Source organism: Mya arenaria, chromosome 13 (assembly GCF_026914265.1).
Source record: "Mya arenaria isolate MELC-2E11 chromosome 13, ASM2691426v1".
NCBI lineage: Eukaryota > Metazoa > Mollusca > Bivalvia > Myida > Myidae > Mya > Mya arenaria.
In genome coordinates this window covers 53,925,468-53,946,881 of record NC_069134.1, presented here as the reverse complement: position 1 = coordinate 53,946,881, position 21,414 = coordinate 53,925,468, and the positions used below count along the sequence as shown (strand labels likewise).

Below are 21,414 nucleotides of genomic sequence, written 5' to 3'. Positions count from 1 at the left end.
AAGTACTTTTTCCTTTGATTGTTTTCCTTTACAGCATTGAAATAACAAAGAACAATCCACTAATTTGAGGTTGACATTTCTGCACACATTTGATTATGGAGGAAAATATCTTAATGCCATAAAAGTTTTAATGTTACTTAAAGCTGCACTCTTACAAATTTACTGTTTTGACAACCTTTTTGTCTTAGAATAAGATTTGTTTGTGTGTTAATATCTGCTTACTAGTGATGAAAGACTGCTGAGAAAAGATCAGATCGCAGATTTTCATATTTCCGTTCCAAATTTAAAGTTTTATGGCTTAAACCATTACTAATGATTTAATAAAAATGCATAAAACATCGTTTTTTTTTACGGAAATATGAAAATCTGCGATCTGATCTTTTGTCAGAAGTCTTAAATCATTGGTTTGCAGATATGTACGCAAAAACGTGTTCGTTCGAAGACAGAAAATAAAAAAAGTTGGCAAAACGTTCAATCTGTGAGAGTGCAGCTGTTAAAGCTGATATCAGATATCGCAATAAATGAAAAAAAAGGTATCACACATGTCAGAAAATAAATTACAAAAAAGCTGTTTAATTTCTGAAAAAAATAGGATAGAAACTCTATCCCAAAACTATGACAAAAACAGTGCTATTACTTTGATATAAAGTCTTCTTAAGCATATATGTACAATATTTTTGTCCTGAGTAATATCCCAAAATATGACATTATATAAATATTGCATGGCTTCCAGTGTGACAGTACATATTGTCAACATGAGGGAAATACTGTTACCCTAGGAAAGCGATTACCACCTCACTAACCTAGCTTTTACTTTATACACACCCCAATTAAAAACAAGGACAAATACATAACCCTTCCGCCAAAGAGTCAATCGGCTACAAAAAACTAATTTTCAGACTTCCACAAGCTATGATTTTTCCAATATTTACACTGAAAACTATCAAATTCTACAATAGAGTGTCAAATTCAGTCCAGTTCTCTGCAAAAAGAACTTTTTTGCTTCTTTTTTTATTCAATTTTAATAAAATATTGATACTTGAACAAAAGCACTCTTTTTTCTGTATTCACATCCGGATCAACGGGGGGGCAGATAACTGTGGTCTTGAGCCTATTAAAGTAACATTGTTTCAGAAACAGACTTCAAAACTCCTATAGTTAAACTTCAGGCTATACACAACACATACTAAAAGTTTGGCAATGGTTTATTCAACACTAAATGAATGAGACAAGTATTAGCACCTGTGGTATTTTTATAACAAAGCAGAAACAGTCATTTCCCTCAAATGGGAAGCCGCAAACCTGAAGAGCCAATTATTTACTTATGCATTGGAATAATTGGACCAATTATTGTTTTCCTTGTAGCTTTAAATAGTTTCTATAGAACAGACCACAACAAATTGGCCTGCCTACTCTTTTAAGATTTTTTTCGAAGCAAAATAAGGTTTTTCGACTTCATCGGCTTAGTGTTTTATATAAAAAATGACATAGAGCCAAACTGCAATGCTTCAACTTGTCAAAATTTTGCTTTTCTGGTCCACTTATATACAAATGTAACAGAACTGCTCAGAGTAACAAAAGAAAATTAGTGATCATGTGTTTATAGACAGTCTAAACACCACTATATGTCAAATTGTTTGTTTCTAGGAAAATGGCGGAACAAAGGAAATTGCAAAAAAACACTAAAACTGAACGATTCATGGCAAGTGCTAGTGTTTTCATGTATGAGATGGCTACATGATGTAGAAAATGCACTTAGATGTCCGTCTTGCTTGAACTTTCTTGGAATGTGTTCGAATTTAGAAGTAAATCCAACCTTACAAACTGCATATAATGTAGTATTGTAATCAATCAGAAATGAATTGCCATTGTAATTTACAGTGGGACTATAAAATACATGGTTGTTCTCGGAAATGTTGATAGAACATGTCACTTTTACACACTGATTTAAACTACTCCAGTTACCGTCAGCTGTGCATAAACGAATAGAAGGTCCAGTATAAATTGTATATCCAATGTTACATTTTATAACTAATGTCGTGTTATTAAAGTATTGTCCAATATGCGTTGGTTCATATGTTCCATGCACAGAAACTGGTGGCTCAGAAGAGCATCTCAGTAAATTTCCATTTCCTGAAAGTTTGTATCCAGTATTACATTGCGGTGTCACAAAGGCATTAACATGATATGGACTCTGTTTAGAATGGGCATGAAACCCATTTCGAATTTCTGGAGGATCGTTACAAGTAACTTGTTCACAATTCAATGAATGAGGGCTCCAAAGATTGTCTTGTTGGCATGTTGTAGTGTTTGCAGTGGATGAAATATACCCAGGTTTGCATTGGACTTGCAACATGGTTCCATAAAATTCACTATCGTGACACTGATTTTTTGTAGAAATTACAATGTAAATTGCGATTTTTGTCTCTGCTGGACAAGAACATTTGATCGGTTCGCATTTTACATCTTCGTTCCATGTCCTATTGAGACAATAAAAGTTATTGATTGCATTTAGCTCATACGCATCATTGCATATGATGCTAAAGTATTCATTGACTTGGATAGGTCTGTTGAATGTTGTGGAATGTTCAAAAATATCTGTAAGATAGCCATTTTAAATTTGCGATGGACAACCCCGAATACATTGTGGCGAACTGGACCAGCTACCGTTGTGATGGCATTGTACTGACTCAGGTTGCGGATGATAACCGTTCGGACAGTTCACGCGCAAATCTGACGGTGGTGACAACGGAAAACAATGTATTATTTAAAGTGTCGTACTCTAGACTGACATTATAATGAGATTATTCGAAACATATATTAATTGAAAGCGAGTGTAAGTAGAAACAAAGATGACCCTCATATAAACTTAATATAATGATTGCTATTGGCAATTCTCTAAAATACATCTAGTGAACAAGAGGGCTTGAATTTTTAGATTGCACTCGTATCCATACTTTAAACTTATACACAAATATATAGTCTAAATGTTTAAGTAAAATTTACTTAAGCATAATTATTTGCAAAAATTTCCACTTCACATAGGGTGAGATAGTTTTGTGTTACTATCCTTATTCCTTGCATCGGCCTTTTTGTTCCAACAATAGGAATTCTAATTTTGGCATTACGCACTCGTGCACTACTGTTTGTTTGACAATTCGTTGTGGTTGAATTATCATGACATAGTACAATAAAATCAGTGCTGAAAGTGTTCCCCTATATAAACATTCCGAAAAGTATTTTTCTGTCAGCTTGAAAAGTGCATGTAAGAACAGAAAAAAATGCATAACATCACACAGAGAAACTGTGCAAAAATGTGACATCTTATAAGCGACAGTATTAAATGCAGCTGTTATGAATTGGTAATACCTGTAGGAAGTTATCTAACAAATCAAAATGTAAATGCAACACGAGCAATATATTCATATAACATGGGAAGAACACAATGTTTCTACGATCTTTCCCTTTACAATGGGGCAAAACGACTCAAAATGGCCTTAAAAGTTTTCGATTCGAAAATAGCCTTCATTGACATCAAATTTGTGTAGACAAGTCATACATGTCTGTGATACTTACTTACGATTTTTCTGTTTACAATCACAATACCAGTGATGATGTATACATTGTTGAATTGAAATTCCCACCAAGCGGTATCTCCATTTTGTGGACAATCCGTGTGTGAACATTTTCCATGTACAACATCCGTATTCTTGTCTTCATCAATGGCTTTTCTTGCATTAAACTTATTAGGTATATAAGGTATGTCTTTGGATACTGATCCGCCTGGCCATATGGTACGATATTTTGACCTGTGAAGTGTTCGCATTTGGTTTAAACATAATAGTTCCGGTAAATGTGCAATTGATAACATTTAGTTCAACACCATTATTAATGAACTCGACCTGAAGCTAAACGTAATAAAGATAATTTTATATGACATCAAACCTTTATGTTTATTACCTAGATTTAATTGGTCATTCATCTTGTAGTATACTATTATATTTGTTTACTTCCACATAGTACTTTTTGTGTTTAATGCTTGTTTTAAATCGTATGAGTCGTTTAAAAATAGTATAATATTTGACGCAATAATACACAGCTCAAACTGGCACGCTTTATAGTGACGTATAATTATGTATATAGCACTGTAAATCATCAAATCAGTATTCTTGATGTGAATAGACTATAACATTCGTGAAAAATCCAAACAGTGCTTATTACACTATCTAAATAAATGATAAAATCTCTCCAATGCTATTTTTTATCCTTAAGGAATCTTGTTGAATAAATTTCGTATAGATGATGATAACGTATGTTCTTTCTTTTCCTTCTTATCTAAGATAAAAGATAAAATTGTTTACCTTGACAATTCAACGCACAGAATACCTTTCCATGAATAAAAAGAAAAATTTCCATGTTTGACTTCATCTTTTCGTCAATGATGCCGATCTGAACGAGCATAGCGAGCGTGGAAGACACTAAACACACATGTTCAAAACCTCCTCATTGAGAAGCAATTGAGGTTTGCAGATAGTTTTACCCTGTCTTAATGTTTCACAAATAATCATTTTAATATTTATCAGTTTAGCTGAAACAAAGTTTATGAAGGACATTTATAACAAAAATGTGTTGATTGTTTTTATAAAAGATAGGATCAAATAGTTCAAGATGCTACACAAAGCAGCTTAATTATTCGTAAATAATAATTATCAAATCAGATATTTCGGAACTCTGATTGTATGGACATTCAACCCAATATTCGTAATTAATTAAATGTTGAGGATTAAGAATGGTTCACACTATAATATTTATAATGGTTCCTTAAGCTTAACTTAATGAATATTAATAAACTAATTAACCTATATGTATAAGTTGTAATTATGTTACGATATGTTTTCAATCTTAACTTACAAACCTTTAACGATGTTAAATCACCATAAACGTACAACTACGATTTAGCAGAATGCTTGCATAAATAAACTATGGGCCACAATATAGCTTGCTCAAATAATTTATAGTCTTGGATAAGTTCAACTTTAAATGATTAAAGTTTTATTTTTTTCAAAACACACCTGGATTAATACGAGGGTTGATCCAGAATTACGTGGACTTTTTTAATAATTCAAATATCATTTCACATAGAACGTGGAAACTTCCCATTCAATACATATAAGATATCCTTTATAATTCCTGCGCCGATCGTCCTTTCCTGTTATCTAAGAACCCGTAATTTTTTACAGATCTAAATTTCATACCGTCTATGTAGAATACTTCAAATAAGATATGCATGAATTTTAAAATAATTTGGACGAAAAATATAGAAAATATGTAAGAAGTCCACGTAATTCTGGATTACCCCTCGTACATGTTATTGCAATGGAAAGGGTCACAAATATGAAGCGTTCGTTGAATGAATCGATTTTGAGTTCCAATATTGACCAATACTATAGTCCAACTATATGGAACGTTGATAATGTTGCTTTTAAGTTGTAAACAAAGCGAAAGCGTTGCAATTACTATTTCGCCCGATGTACAGTTTAACGATAGGGGCGATAACAGTGTCGCAAGTACTATTGCTGCTTACACAACACTACACGTTTTTTTTTTGTGCAAAAAAACACACGTTGCCACCGCGGGCAAGATTGCGTAATCTCGGAAATTCGCGGCGATATATTTCGCGGTAGCCAAAGCGTGTTGCATGTGTTATAACCGGGTTCATCTGCTGTTACCGTGAACGACTTTCGAACACTTGCACGCGGCATATCGCCATGATGCGGCTTACTGCGATATGAAGGTATTTTAACAGGTACCGTTAGTACAAATAGAAAATAGTACCTGTAAATTAAACCGTGCCCGAAGAAAGTATTTCACTCGATTGCGAGAGTAACGAATCTCATTCCCCAATCTTGATAATTATGTCGCTGGAATATGGAGTATCTTGACATGTGATAAATTGGTGTACCAAGACTTTTTAATTATGACATGTAATGTTGATTCTAATTATGATGTAGAAGGATATATATGTTTAAATATGTCAAGAAATTTTTAACACAGGCGTGCTAAATACTGGAGTGTGGGAATCGAAATATATATTAGAGATTCAATTCAGATAGGTGCATCTGCTGTTTAAAAAGACATGATACTATTTTGTAGGTGAAACTTGATTAACAATTCTTTAAGTTACAAAGTGATGTGGTTTATTTTGTAGCAGGGCTGTATATTTGGCCCGAAAATTATCCTGCTTATAATATTGTCTATGTCGATCTTTTTGATGTTTTACACGAACACGATATTGATAATTGATAGTATCGGGGAAAAGTGTTAATAACTGGCGATATGAATGACCAAGTAGGAAATAGACGTGATTATATTGTGTGCGATAATTGTTTTCATTTCATTGACCATGAAGACTTATGTCTATATACCTAATTTGACATCGTTTAGATTTAATGATGGTTAATAATTAGTACGGTTTACAGTTGACTGACGTTTCGAAATCAAGTTCTTTGTCTGTTAAAAATCGCCGTGGGTTACATGAACAAGTAAACGGTACGATGCACGGCGGTAAAAAAATACTTATTAAGCAATTCCATTTTTTTTAATCAAAATTGATAGTTTAAATGTTTGTTCTACAAATATAACGCAAATGATAGTGTTTTTAATTTATAGAAATACTTATTACGTATAGCGTGCAATTTTATTAATTTTAAAAGTCTTCATATTGAAGGTTTTTTCTAGATGAAAAAGTCCTTTGAAAGGCACAAAAATGCATTGTTGAGCGAAAGAAATGTGTTCAGTGATACAAAAGCACATTGGAAAACATATCTGTTTAGTGCCATGGATTAGTATCAATTTGTAAATGTACAAAATGCTATTATAAACAATATTTACATATAGCGTGCTTTACTGGAAGTCGAATATGTTATAACTGTTTCTGTTAAAATACAATTAGGGGCTCTCACTTTGCTACGTTCATGAGATCTCACGAGCAACGTGCACATATTTGTGGGTTTTTTTACCATACTTAACACTCGCACTTCGAGCATCTGAAGAGTCCCACGCCTGAATTTTATCAAAGCACTTGAGGTACTGCAGGAACGTGATTATTCGTTAAGCAGGAATGATATTGTCCTACAGAGTAACACTTCGGCAGTTTAACTGGTATAAAGCTATTGCAAATAGGTTCTTCATGTTGAGCACCAGTTATTGACAAGTATACCGAAGGTACTTATGATGGTTATTCTCATTTGCGTTTATGCATTTTAAATGATACATTCTTAAAAAAATCTCGACACAATGGACATTACTTGCACAATGTATCTTTACTTATAATTTATTACATACCTATTTTTTAGAAGCAAGTTTTGCTTTTGGCTTACCGGTGCTATCCTTGGCACACGTTGGAAACGTGTTTTTCATTACTGTGCATCGCTGCTTGAATAATTTAAAACATTTGAGTATATAGCTTTGCTATTAATCTTATTATATTGTGACAGTCAAGCGTTATAAAACAGTTGTAGCATGCCTTATTATATCGACCGCACATCACATAGACATGGTGCTGTATCAAACAAGTCTGGCCTTAAAGTTCACAAAATTTCTGTTTATTTACATGTAAACATTTCCCATTTTGAATTTATTTAATTTATCTTCTTACATATATTTTAGATAATGTTTCAATATCGTGCAAATATCATTTATCTTCCGTAATATTTGAAACTTGTTTATTCATGTATTATAGGAATTCTGCTGATTATGTGATATCAATAATAAATATGCATATAAATTCAATTAAAAATGTATTGCCAGAGCTCCAGATCATGGTATTATATGTCAAAAACGAATCCACTAAAATAAGCGTTACTTTGCAGAAAATAGCATGAAACTGCATGCTTTTGGAATTTAATAAGCACGCCTTAATACGCGAGCGTACGTAATTCTTTCTTATCAAGAACACATTATGAAGACCATTCTGAAGGGTGTCATTCGGAGCTTCTTGGTCATTTTCCATCGAAAACAACCGCGTATGCATGTCGGTATATCAGTACAATACGTTCGTACAAATTTGAATAATTGCATTACGTTTTTATAGTGTTTTATTGTATATTTTTTATATCTTAGTTCACATTTTTTGTACTTGAATTCTATTTGTGCATAAAAAATAAGATTCCCGAGATTAAGGACATAAAGTTGAACAGCTAAATTTAAATACTACGCGTTGTACTAGTAGAGTAATTATATTTAAAGATTTTTGACTGAAAAACGTCCATAAACATCTGGATTTGTTTTCGATGGAACATGACCGAGGGGTTCCGAATGTAATGGGTGTAAACCCCTTGGTGTAAAAAAGATAGATACGTCAACACGTCACAATTGATAGGACATGGTTGACGTTTTTGACGTCTGTTCCATGACGATTTCGAAAAGAATATAGAGCTACTTTGTGGAATTTATTACTGACTGTAAACCAATTACAATTGCATCAGCTTAATTGATCAAATAATTTCAAACGTTTTCTTCCAAGTTTTACCTGATGTTATTTCATGTAAATTACATGTATTCGTCTATTATAATTAGTCGTAGTTTTTACAATTTGAAAAAAATCTTATGTTTTATTGTAATACATGTAAATGTGTTTTATGCATATCATTTTTGAAGTAACGGTAATCGGAACAGTGTAATATCAATTTGGTTCCATTTTAATTTATCAAGGAGTAGGAGAAGAACCCGTTCTTTAACCAGAAGAGACACTCTGCAGTGTGGTACCCAGCCGTTACCGTTGTGTTCTCACGTAGCACTGCGGTTTGGCCGGGAAACATTCCCCAGTAGGCCGTAAAAGGCCTTCCGATTTGCATAAAACTCAAAATTTCCTGCTGCACGTTGACCTCCCACTGCCTGTCTGCGTCCGTCATGTTGTCAATCATGAGTCCCGTGGTTTTATAGAAAGCGAACATGTCGATGCCGTGAAAGGCGTATCTCGCGGGAAGCGTTACCCAAAACGCCTTCATTGGAGCAGAGGGGGCATATTCTGCTATGTATCTGAACACCGGGGACGTAAAAGAAGTCGCCATTACTAGAGCCAGATAATCGTTTCCACACGTCACTCTGAGGTCTGTCACTAGACTAGCTAGTTGAAATTCTGGATTGTGCACGTTTTCTGGGTAGAGCTTAAGCGCGGTCTCTGCTATGACGTGTCCAAAGGGGAGTAACGCATGGCGGACATAGTCCTGATACTTGTTATCTTCCCATGTCCAGTTGGTGACCTCTTGCGGACTAGACTCTAAACTTACTTCATGGGATGTGGTACCTAAATATCACATTGTTGTTCAGTTTAACATGACATTTCATTTGATACAGAGCATGACTTCATAAACGTTTTAATCGATAAACAAGCTTCTCAAATTATTCAAGGTGGTTAATTTGCCATATGGATTGAAAAAACAACCAGTAAAACAACTAACCAATGAGAACAGGAACATCGCTTCCTATTTTTGCTGTATACGCTTCAAGAGGAGCTTTTGGTAAAAAAAAATAGCCTGGAAAACAAAACGGTCGCAAACGTTATTGCACTCTCCTCAACGATATTGAAAATAATATACTGGCAAACATAGACTTGGTACACAACGTTACCAAAAAACGTTTAAAGCAACTCAGTCGAACACTTTGGGATATTTATAAACACACACATTAAAACGGTCAAAGTCGTTAAATCGAATGAATGCCAATTTATCCATGTAAATATTGGAGAAAAGAAGTAGTCCTCAAGCCCATGAGAGCCGCCATATTAAATGCAATTAGCGACTTCTGAAATTTTATACTTGGACTTTGCATGGCGTCTTTTTATTGCCTTTTAAAGAAAGATAATCAATATAAAAGTAATTTCCTAAATGCTTTACAATATAAACTCCTTAAGATGCAATTATTTCATTAATTTCGAACTGATTAAATTTGTCTTTATATTTACGTAGATGAGAGTCAATGATAGATAGAACACTTAAATGTATGCATTGATTTACCATCCCTTGATTATCTACGTTTCAAGTTTATTCAACGGCTTGATCTAGATAAAGGAGCGTTCAGTTGAACTTAAATCTACTGTCTAGGTTGCATCCAAGATGCAAGTGAAGTCATTATGTTGTGCTCAAACCTGTGTGACGAACATGTGTGAATAACACATTTTGGCACACGTCTCAGTTTTTAACTCTACCCATACTCTGATAACGTAAATAAAATCCGAGGTACAAATTACAAATAGGGTTCCTAATATCTTTAATGTATGGTATGGTGTTTTTTTGCAGGTAAAAATATGAAATACCATCGACAACCGGAAGAGCGCCATTAAAGCGATCTTTAGCTGGGATTCCAGTGAGATCGCTCATCGCCCAGTACGGGAACTCCTCCCATGGCACGCTGGCAAGCACATTTCTGGTGTCATATTGTACAAGCAGTCCGCGTCTTGACATCCGGTTTTTTGTACAACAACTTGGTTATCCACATCCACTTCTGCAGCCGTCTTATTCATGACTGGTGATCCACTGATCGCCCAGGCCTTATGGAAAAGTCCGTGGCCGAGGGGTGAAGCAAGCAAAGCGTATATTGCCGTCCCACCGGAACTCTGTCCAAAAAACATTACCTAAAAAGAAATGTATTTAGTATTAGAAAGAGACAGCGAGGCAATTAAAACGGAAAGGGAAGTAACGCTTTCATTTTCTTTTAAATGGTGCGATATAAAAAGTTTGCAGAGATATTTCAGCTTTACCAATGTCTAGCGATGATTACCTGATTCGGGTCTCCACCAAACTGTCAAATGTTGTTTTGCACCCAATGTAGTCCTGTTAGCATATCCATGAACCCGTAATTTCCGGAGGTGTTAGTATGCAAACCAACGCGCAGCATGTCCAGCGACATAAATCCAAACGCGTTCAGTCGGTAGTTGATGCTGACATAGACAACATCATGGTCACGAGCCAGCTGCTCTGTTGGCGCGTAAACAATATCCTGCTGATTTCCGTTTCCAAAAACCAAACACCCCCCGTGTATCCAGAACATTACCGGAATTCCTGCCGTTGGGTTAAGAAAGGGCGTCCAGACGTTCGAATAGAGGCAATCCTCGTTTCCAATTGTCATGTTGGCAGTGAATTGGGGGTTTCTCTGCAAACACGGGCTGCCAAATGTTCTAGCGTTAAGGCGTCCGCGCCAGCAGTTTTTGTTGGTGCTGTTAACCGGGAATGGTGGTCTCCAACGCAAATTGCCAACTGGAGGACTGGCATAGGGAATTCCTCGGAACGAATATGCTCTTGAAGTGACGTTATAAAGTCCACGTACTCGACCGCAGTCTACTTTAACGGTCTTACCCTTCATATTGGCCTTTGCCGCTTCAACAACGATTGGTCCTGAAATCAAAAGGACGAGATTCAGTAATGTACAAAACATTACTACCGCCATTTTATCTGTTGTAAGCTTCTTCGTCAATTGCATAGTCAGTTATCATTAGTAATTTGTATACATCATCTATAAAAACATCATGATAAATAGGATTGTTAAAAATGGGTCGTATTCAAAGCGTAGGCTAGGAGTATGTAAAAAAGTTAAACACTGAACAATAACCATAACTGGCTGGTGATTTATAAAGTACATTTATAAGAAACATGTGAAGGAAAATACATCTTAAATAAATTAAATGCTTGATTCCTGTTAATTCCATCTAATCGTTTACTCGCCAGCGCCAACAGTTACAATATTGCCGACTGTTCTCCATGTCGAAGACGCAAGATTTAGCTTGAACGGTATAGTAAATATGTCTCAGGAATAATTATTCAAATGTTTTGAAAGTATTGAAAATGTCTTCTCAAAACATTCATTTTTTTAAAGTTTTAGGAGCAATATTAACACAATGAAATAGTTCATCTAATGTTAGTTACATATAAGATATAAAGATCATATAAAACTTTGTTCACATAATTAATTACCAAAGTGTTATGGAATGAAATTATCATATAAATAAGTATGCTAATTACATTTCAAATTAAAATTGCATGATACGTAATAAATGAGTTCGTTAACCTACTTAATAACATCAGGGAAGGATGAGACTTAAAGTAGTGTGTATATCATATACCTGGCAAATATAATTTATCCTTCTTGTTTTGGTTAAATAGCATGGTTTAGTAAATCCCATCGCCATATCATGGGCGAACACCCATGACTCGTTTTTTTGGAAGATTTTCATGGAAGATCAAATGATGTTTTAACAGGTCATTATTTGTTTTGTTTATCACCGTAAAATGTATGCTGAAATAATTGATTGAATTAAACATGAAAAGTAGATTGTTCGTGAATATAAAAATACGCATGTATTGCAAACTAATATCAATTGTTAAATAACAAGTTCAAACAAAAACACATACTTAAGTAGGCTTTAACCACAAATAAATTAGGTAAATGAAACCACAAAAAAAATATTTTTTTAATCACAATTGATAATTTCAACCACGTTAGTGATATTTGCGTTATATACTGTATGCACAATTTCTTTTTATACTGTTATGCTGTTAACACAATTATACGATTGTTAAACATCAAAATAAATTACATACGTCTTGAACCATTAATTCAAAAAATCGCCGTTTTTACAACCCTTTTGTCTTGGAAAAGCCAATAATTTGCGTAAATGGCTGAAAACAATTGGTACAAGACTGTTAAAAAAGTTCAGATCACAGTGTTTTATGTTTACGTTTATTGTTTCAGCCGTATAAGTTAAAACCTCTAGTAAATTTATATCTATTAAAGCGGTACCTAACAATCCTTGATAAATACCCCTAGCTTTTACATATAATATTTATGTACTGTGTTGGTTGTGTTCGTGTTCCATGTGTTCTTGTTTGTGCATATTTGTTTTCGTGCTCTAGCTCTTTGGCGTTTACCTTGTGCCGTTAAACGGGGTTTATGTTTGATGATTTTTCGACAACTGAGCATGTTTCTGTATTTTTTTATATACATATTGGTGTAAGTCAAGGGCGCTGTATTTAAGGTGGTTAGATAAATGAAACAACAACACGTTGTCTACTCAGGATGGTATGAACATTTTTTATGCTATGGCAAAATTGTAAACTATATTGTAAATGTATGGCTCAGTAATACAACAGAAACACCATATTTGAAATGTGTAAGGCTACCAAAGCTAATATCTATTATTTAGTAGTAAATATGACGACATGAGCGTATATAAGGGAATGATAAATAATGTTATAAATTATCTGAAATATAATTATACTTAATTTTGTTGTTGTTTTTGCTGTTATTGTTTTCAATCCAACCACCTGGATGGAATTGAAATCAAACGATATCTCAATATCATGCATGGACAAAAAATGATAAAAGCAAATGTGACTAGGTACAGAATACAGACATTTACTTTTTCCCAATATATATTACAAAAGAGAAATGACATAAGCGTTCTTCATTTTCATTAATAGAAAAAGTATGGAAATTATATTAAGCTGAATCTAGAATTGCAATTACAAAATGGTTAATAATATGAATACAATACCTTTGCATTCAGAACTTGAGTGCGGAACCTTTAGGAAAGAAAAAAAACAAACAGACGCTTTTTTAATAAAAACAGCTATTTCGACAGGTGAATTCAAACCTGTTTTAGCGTATATTTGCGCTGATAAGAATGAAACCACAATGTGCATATAGCTGTGACAACAGTGAATGGAATTTTCATGATTTATTACAGTCATACAAACACGTGTTACATTCTACTGCATATGGAATTGATATTTGTATTCAATTTAAATTGATTCATGACCGAAACGTTTTATAGTTTGTCATAAAATATTGAATACACCTCCCAAATGTTTACAAAAACGAAACATAACTTGTATGATATATTAATAATCATGTCAAAAACTTTAAATGGTTAAATAAAATGTTATTTCTAATATATTATTTTTCTACTCCAGCGAGTCCAAGCGTTCCACCAAGCACGCCATTTTTGGTCAATTGTAAAATAATCGGGGATGATGTGTCGATTTGATTACTTATATTTAAGGTAAACATGTCTGTTTGCATGAATATATGAAAACGTGTCCCATCATTTGTTCTGTTTAACAAAATTGTGTTGAAATCAAGTTTAAAAAAAAAACATAAACATACACATTACTATTTTGCGCTTCCGCTTTCTGGGTAAGCACTTTGATGTGATTTTACGGGGTTTTTTTTAATAAAAACAACACATCATAAAGACCACTCTGAGTGGGATGCCATTCGGCCAATTTCCATCGAAATCAACCTCGTATGCATTCTAGCAAGAAGTTGTTTGTAACATTCTAAATAATAGTATTAATTATGTGTACGGTTTTACGTGTATTTTGTTTAACTAAATTTAAATCGATTGTAAGTGAATTGTATTAGTGCATACATAATTAAGATTCGCAAGTCAAGTCATTAATTTTATCGCTAATTTAAATTAATACTTGATTTACTTGCACCATAGTAAAATGTAAAGGCTTCTGACATTGTAAACCGTCCATATACATCCGAGGTTGTTTTCGTTGGGAATTGTGAATTGCACATTACAATTCGTAGCGCTGTAAATTGGCTGACATTTTGACATCAGTTCGATGACGAATGCGATAAGCATAAAGTGTTTATATGAGGAATTTATTACTGACTAATTGCTCAATTGAACAAATGAGGATTTCAAAACGTATATACAGCTTATTTGTTGAATATGGTGTTGACTGTTAACACATTATTATAGGAGCTGCTTAATTAAACAAAGAATTTAAAGCCATGTCTGGCGATTTTCCCTAATGTTATTTTACGTTAAATCCCTATATGTGTTTTTTATCCTCGTAGCTATAATAATTCTCTTTTTTATTTTATTTTTTAAATTAGTTTATTTTTTCCTGTATTAGCGTCGATTGTCTTCCAAACTTTACAGAGTACACACTAAATATGCCCTTCCATGACGCAAATCATATCTTCATTTTAAAGCTTCAATCGCACAGATTGAACGTTTTGACAATTTTAATTATTTTTTTTTCTTGAAACGAGCCAATTTTTTTGGGAAAATCCATGAAAACTGCTGACAAAAATGAGATCGCAGATTTTTACATCTAAGTTCAAAAATTGATGTTTTATGCGTTTCCTTAAACTGTTTTTAACGGTTTAAACCATAAATCATTAATTTTGGAACGGAATTATGAAGATCTGTGAGCTGATCCTTTGTCAGCAATCTTTTATCATTTGTTTGCAGATATATACGCAAACAGTTGCTCTTTCCAAGACAAAATAGTAAAAAAAGTTGTAAATATGGTAAATCTGTGAGAATGCAGCTGCAAATATCCGAAATATACCAAAAAAGATCCATGCATGTTGTTTTTTTTTAAATGAAGGTGCTCAATTAGACGCCGATATGTTGTAAAGTAGCACACATTTAAAATAATAGATCATAACATTATATGATTGATTTTCAGCTGTCAAAGTTATACCTCTTTCACAGCAGAACAATAACTCCGTTTTTGGTGTTCCGATGCGTACGACTTGCAGCTGCATGCTGCTCTTTCCTGTCTGCCTTCGCAAGTCTGTCCATCGCGATCCCATGGTTTTGTTCGTAAAAATCATGTTTATGTCACGTTATTAGTCTAAAATCAGGAGAAGTGAATGAAGATCGTGTTACTTAATATAAATAATCGCTGCCAAACGTCATACTCATGTCGAAAGTGACGTCCTTGTTTAAAGGGGTCTAAATTTGCTAATATAATTCAGGTATGTTTTTTTCAAGTTGGTGAACTCCAGCAGTAACGACCAATCATTAGACCAGATAGATAGCTTACAATAGTTGCAACAGAGGATTTGAGAGCAGGCGTTGTAAGGATGTAACATAAACACGAACACTCGCCACAAAAGTATGGCGCCCTTCTTGACTTAGAATGTGAAACAAATTTTAGAGGAGCAATTTTGTTCCTTTGCTGAAATAAAATCGGACGTAAAATGCACTGATTGGAACCTTTCAAGGTCAAACAATCTTGTTTCAAAATAATATTGTTACGTTTAAATGAACAGCGAACAACATTTTTCAATGTAAACATTTATTGTAGAAAAAACACATGCCTAATGTGAAAAGTACATCTACAGCTGTTACTTCTTATAACAAAGATTTGATTTTATTAAACAAACATTCGACGTTCAATTAATAACCCGCTAATGCTTACAGAATTACTTGAAAAGTGTGAAACATAATATCACATAATAGAACATTGATTAAGATAAAAATGTATCAACCTTCATAACCATTCAAATACAACTTACAATATGCGTGGAGGTTTCACAGAGATGGTGAAACGACAGTGTAATAGCACAAGAAGAGAGCAAATGTGGATGTTAAATACATAAAAAAGTATCTTTCATATTAGCATTCTTAAGGAATGAATTGCGGGGTTGATGTCATTATTGGGGTATGAACGCAATTGGGCTGGGTAAACTGTGTGGAGTCAACGCGTACTTTGACCAGCACAATTGCGTTCATATCTCCGATAATGACATCAATCCCGCAATTCATTACTTATATTTACACCAGTAGTTCATTATTTCATTCAAGAATTGTAAAGAAAAATACTTCATTTGACTTAAGGAAACCTTTCACTAATCCTTTCTTTCCGATTCTGTAAATAAAAAGACCCGAATGTAACCGAAAACATTTTTTTTCAAATGACGTCACAATGCCGAGGGAAAAGATCAACCACCGGAAATCACTTTTGAACGTAAAATTGAAACAATGATGGCAACAATACATTTATCATATAATAATATAATACTATAAAATGTTTATTTATATTCTACGGGACCTGTTGCCACAATACAAACATTAATAAGATCAATAGTTTTAATGTAAATTGTTATGCGATGAATTGCGATCCAAACATATTCGAAGATGTTGCGTTCATCGATTGAGTAACGCAATTGCCGAAAGGCAGTTCATATAAGGAATGGAAGCAGAGGTGTAAATATAAAATTATTGCATACTAAAAAACAGCATGCTGTTAAAAGAAGCATTAGCAAAGATACAGAACTATAAATTTAACACTACATATATTGATGTTTATTAAGTATATTGTATTTAATATAAACGCTAAAATAGTATAAATACTTTGAATGAGTATAATAGACTATTTACCTGACTGCATTCAAAACGATGTATCAAACATGTATTAAAACACAAATGAAGTAAACCTGTGATGATGCGTGACAAGAAGAATCTGATGATTTTGTAAATTATATTAAAAAATCTAGTGCACACTTGAAATATTAGTACAGCTTATATTCAAAATAACATTTAAACATGATTATAGTGAGATTTTTCGTAACAAAAACACAACTGAATACCGCACAAATAACAGATGTTCACCATTATAAAAAAATGAAACCAATGTTTTCTTTAAAACACATTTGTAATTTAGAAGCTTGTATTAAGTAGAAAGCCAGAGAAAGTACTCCAGTTAACATGAATGTAGAATGGCTCCGATCCCCAAGGCCCATGTTTCACCATCTTAACTTTATCCCCAGAGTTCAGATTCAGAACCGCCATATTGCTGCCAGGGCCATAGAAACCGGTTGGTCCTCCGGAATAAAGGTACAGTTTGTTGATGTCATTTACCTTGAGCGATGTTTCAATAGACGTTCCTTCTTTCGTCATGATATTTGAATAAAAAACGTAAGTCCCATTCACTGGTGCGGTGAATACACCCGTTATTCCATCGTATGCCCCACCCTCGTTGGTAACCACCGTTTTAAACACAATCGTCTCCCATGCTCCAATATTCTCGTAGCTTTTGTCAAGACGCGCGAAGAAGGCAACACTAGTTGACCTAGCTGTAAGCTGTTGGTTCACGTCTTTAATTAACTGTGATGTCAAACTAAGTGATTGTCTAAAGCTCTGTTCCAGGTCGCCGACTTTCGCCCTCAGAGCCGTAGTAGCAAGCGTCTGTCTGTCCATTCTCTCTTTCAAAACGGCAATGTCATCAGTAACACTCCGACTTGGTGCCGCATGCACCATTAATGTGACCGACGCTACACACAGAAGTCTTAGTAACCCACTGTTTTCCATGTCTTTGACAATTGTTTTTCATCATCGCAAAGTCTATTATATACCTATGGCATATAATATCATCATTGTGTGTGCGAAATAGATTGGTTCGTTTAATCCAACCATCATACCTTTGGCGATCATTCATTGGACTGCAACTTTTGGGCGGATTTTCATGGAAGTCCGTAAGTTGTTTATCTCGAAACCCGGATCTGTTTTGTTTAAACATTGATTTGCTTTGTTTCTGCCTCGTGAGGTAAACCGAAAACAATTGGGCGATTCATCATTTGATACTTGATTCAAGTGCGTCATGGTGTTTTACTTTTTAACAACCTTTATGATTTTTATGAAAAAAAGTTCTTCGTATAATGTGAATTTTCTTTGAAACAATTTACACCAACACGCAATTTCAAATTGAGAATGTAGTAAATATTTTAGAAGTAGGACACCGTGACTGTTCTTCGTAATTTGTAAAGACCACATGAATGATATGCCATATACGAAATAGAGTATTATGTCGTATATGAAACAACTATTTGTATGCTAAATTAATTGATTGAAATAAACATGAATGGTAACATTTGCGTAAATATAAACATAAACTTGTATTGCAAACTGATATTTATTGTTTAAATACGAGATCAAACAAAAAACACATACTGAAATACTCTTACACCACAATTAAATGACGCAAATTAGACGACGAAAATGTGTTTTAAATCAAGATTGATAGTTTTACCACATAAGTCAGATATCAGTATTATATACTGGATGCACATTTTCTCTACCCATCAATTGTACGATTGTTAATATTAAAATGAATTACAAACTTCTTGAGTCATTTATTTTGAAAACATATAACGATCAATCAAACACTGTGGTCTGTGTCCAACCAGGTGTGACCAGCTTAAAGCTGCACTCTCACAGATTAAACATTTTGAGAACTTGTTTTTTGTCTTGGAATGAGCTAATTATTAGCGTAAATGTCTCTGACAAAGAACAGATACCAGTGTTTCATGTTTACTTTCGAAAATTGATATTAATGGCTAAAACATTTAAGAAAAATGACTTGTTTGGCGGTTTTCAAAGAATTGAAATCTGTTCTATTGTGGATCATATGACTAATAAGACTTATATGACTAAAACTAATACAGTCAAAACTGTCAATCTGTTACAGTGCAGCTTTAGTCAATAAAAAAGTGAAAACAACCTTAAAACAAACACAATCAATGAAAAAAGTATATCATTGTTTTCTACGTACGATTATATGTATTGTACTTATATTCGTATGTTAAAGAAAGAACTTGCACTTGCTTGGTGTAAAGAGCGTGATCATTAAAGTGTTAAGGTAAACAACCGCCCTTTGTCTGCACATGAGGTTTAAATCATAGTTTATGCTCGGCCAACATTTAGCTAAGCACAGTCTCCTTCGAAGGACCCATTAAAGTCAGAACATAACATATAATGCTCACGAGTCTTGAAAGGGATTCAACATTATGTTATGAGAGCCTTCTTATAAAATAGTTTTGTGAAAATTAATTAAAAGCTTTATTCTGTTTCTGTTTTTACGTGATCAACGAGTACGAGAAGAACCCGATTAACCCAGAACAGACACTGTGGTGTGTGTTTGCCAGTCGTAATCGTTGTTTTCTCAGTCAACATCACCTGACACAAACAATGGGAAATCAATGTACAACAGAAGGTTCTGGCTTTCGCGGGCACCGGAAGTCACCATACTGATGACTAAGGGAATGTTTCCCGGCCAGGAGGTGCTTTGAATTAAATTCCACAAATGATAATTGTATAAGAAGGCATCCATAACATTATGCTGAATCGATTTCAAGGCTTATGTTAATTATATGTTTTGACATTAAATGCCTAGTTTAATCCTTCTATAAGTGACCCCCTCCCCCCCCCCCCCAAAAAAAACAAAACAAAAAAAAACGTGTATTGTACACAAACTCTGTGTATTGATCTTATTTTTATTGTCTAATTGTCTTATCCGATCTCCGATCTGAATATCCTGCTGTGCAGTTTTGGAGGTTTTATTATAGAAATGGGCCCTAAATGGCCCTAAATAAACAAACAGGAAATTGGCCCATACTGTGACATCAGTGCAATTAGCAGAAGATGAGCAGCTGGGGATTGTCATGCAAAACATACCTTAAACAAGGACTTTAAGGGGTCCTTCGAAGGAGACTGTGCTTAGCTAATTGTTGCCCGGGCATTAACTACGTTTAAAACCTTCTGAAAAGACAACGGAAGATTGTTTCATTTACCTAACCTACTTAATGACCACGCCCATTCTCAATCCAAGTCCAAGTTCTTTTTTCACATATGATGTTTATGGTTAAGTACATATAATCGTACGTCGAAAACAAAGGTAGAACTTTTTCAATTGATTGTGTTTGGTTTAAGGTTTTTTTACTGATTTAAAGCTGCACTCACACAAATTTGACAGTTTCGCCTTTTAAGTTTTTGTCAGCTGTTTTAGTATCAATGCTTTAAATTTAGTCTAATCAGATGATTTACAATAGAACATACCTCAAAGGTGTGGAAAACTGCCGAAAAAACCTCATTTTTGTTAAAGCGTTAGTCACCAGACATAAATATCAATTTTCGAACTTAAATATGAGACATCGCGATCTGAATTTTGTCAGCAGTCTTGTTTCATTGCTTTTTAGACATTAACGCAAATAATGAGCTCATTACAAGACAAAGGATATAATAAAAAAAATATGTCAAAACAATCAATCTGCGGGAGTGCAGTTTTCAGGTGGTCACACCTGGTTGGGATATAACAACAGTGTTTGATCGATCATTAGCTGTCTTCTGAATAAATGGTTTAAGACGTTTGTGCTTCATTTTCATGATTTACAATAGAAGACTTGATGAGTTGACAGCACATAACTGAGCCATGTTATTTCGTACAATCAAGAATAATACATATTTTACTAGACTTTCCCAAGCGAAAAAAATATTCGTCAAAGACATGGCAAACAGTGAATGTTAGCGTATATTATGAATTGTGTATACAGCTTTAAAACAATATTCGACGATATTATTTAGTTCCAAAGTATGTTATTGTATCGCATGCTTTAACCCTTACACTCCAAACGAACAACATTGATATATTGAAGTATCATGACATCAGACGATAGATGTAAGTCTGTAATTTTGGATAGCTATTGATGATAATTTATCATTTTGTTTAAGATTTTTAGAATAAAAGTTTAACAGTTGTGTGTTCAAAGCGCCATAAGGTAATAACTTTATTTTGATATCAATGTCATTTGCTGTTTTGCTATTTGTTGTAATGT

General features: G+C 33.9%; 3 protein-coding genes across 3 annotated transcripts; all 3 read right to left on the bottom strand.

Annotated features, from left to right (window-relative positions):
• Positions 1-8,699: 8,699 nt before the first annotated feature.
• On the bottom strand, positions 8,700-10,463 carry LOC128215379 (uncharacterized). The gene is made up of 2 exons (XM_052922066.1): positions 10,316-10,463; positions 8,700-9,307 (listed from the first exon to the last, which is right to left on the bottom strand). The coding sequence occupies exons 1-2, from the start codon at positions 10,461-10,463 to the stop codon at positions 8,700-8,702; spliced, it is 756 nt and encodes a 251-aa protein (XP_052778026.1).
• Positions 10,464-10,803: 340 nt separating this feature from the next.
• LOC128215378 (carboxylic ester hydrolase-like) lies at positions 10,804-15,612 on the bottom strand. The gene is made up of 2 exons (XM_052922065.1): positions 15,501-15,612; positions 10,804-11,393 (listed from the first exon to the last, which is right to left on the bottom strand). The coding sequence occupies exons 1-2, from the start codon at positions 15,610-15,612 to the stop codon at positions 10,804-10,806; spliced, it is 702 nt and encodes a 233-aa protein (XP_052778025.1).
• A 471-nt stretch (positions 15,613-16,083) lies between these two features.
• Positions 16,084-18,259, bottom strand: LOC128214296 (heavy metal-binding protein HIP-like). The gene has a single exon (XM_052920691.1). The coding sequence runs from the start codon at positions 18,113-18,115 to the stop codon at positions 17,465-17,467; it is 651 nt and encodes a 216-aa protein (XP_052776651.1). The 5' UTR covers positions 18,116-18,259; the 3' UTR covers positions 16,084-17,464.
• Positions 18,260-21,414: the final 3,155 nt, after the last annotated feature.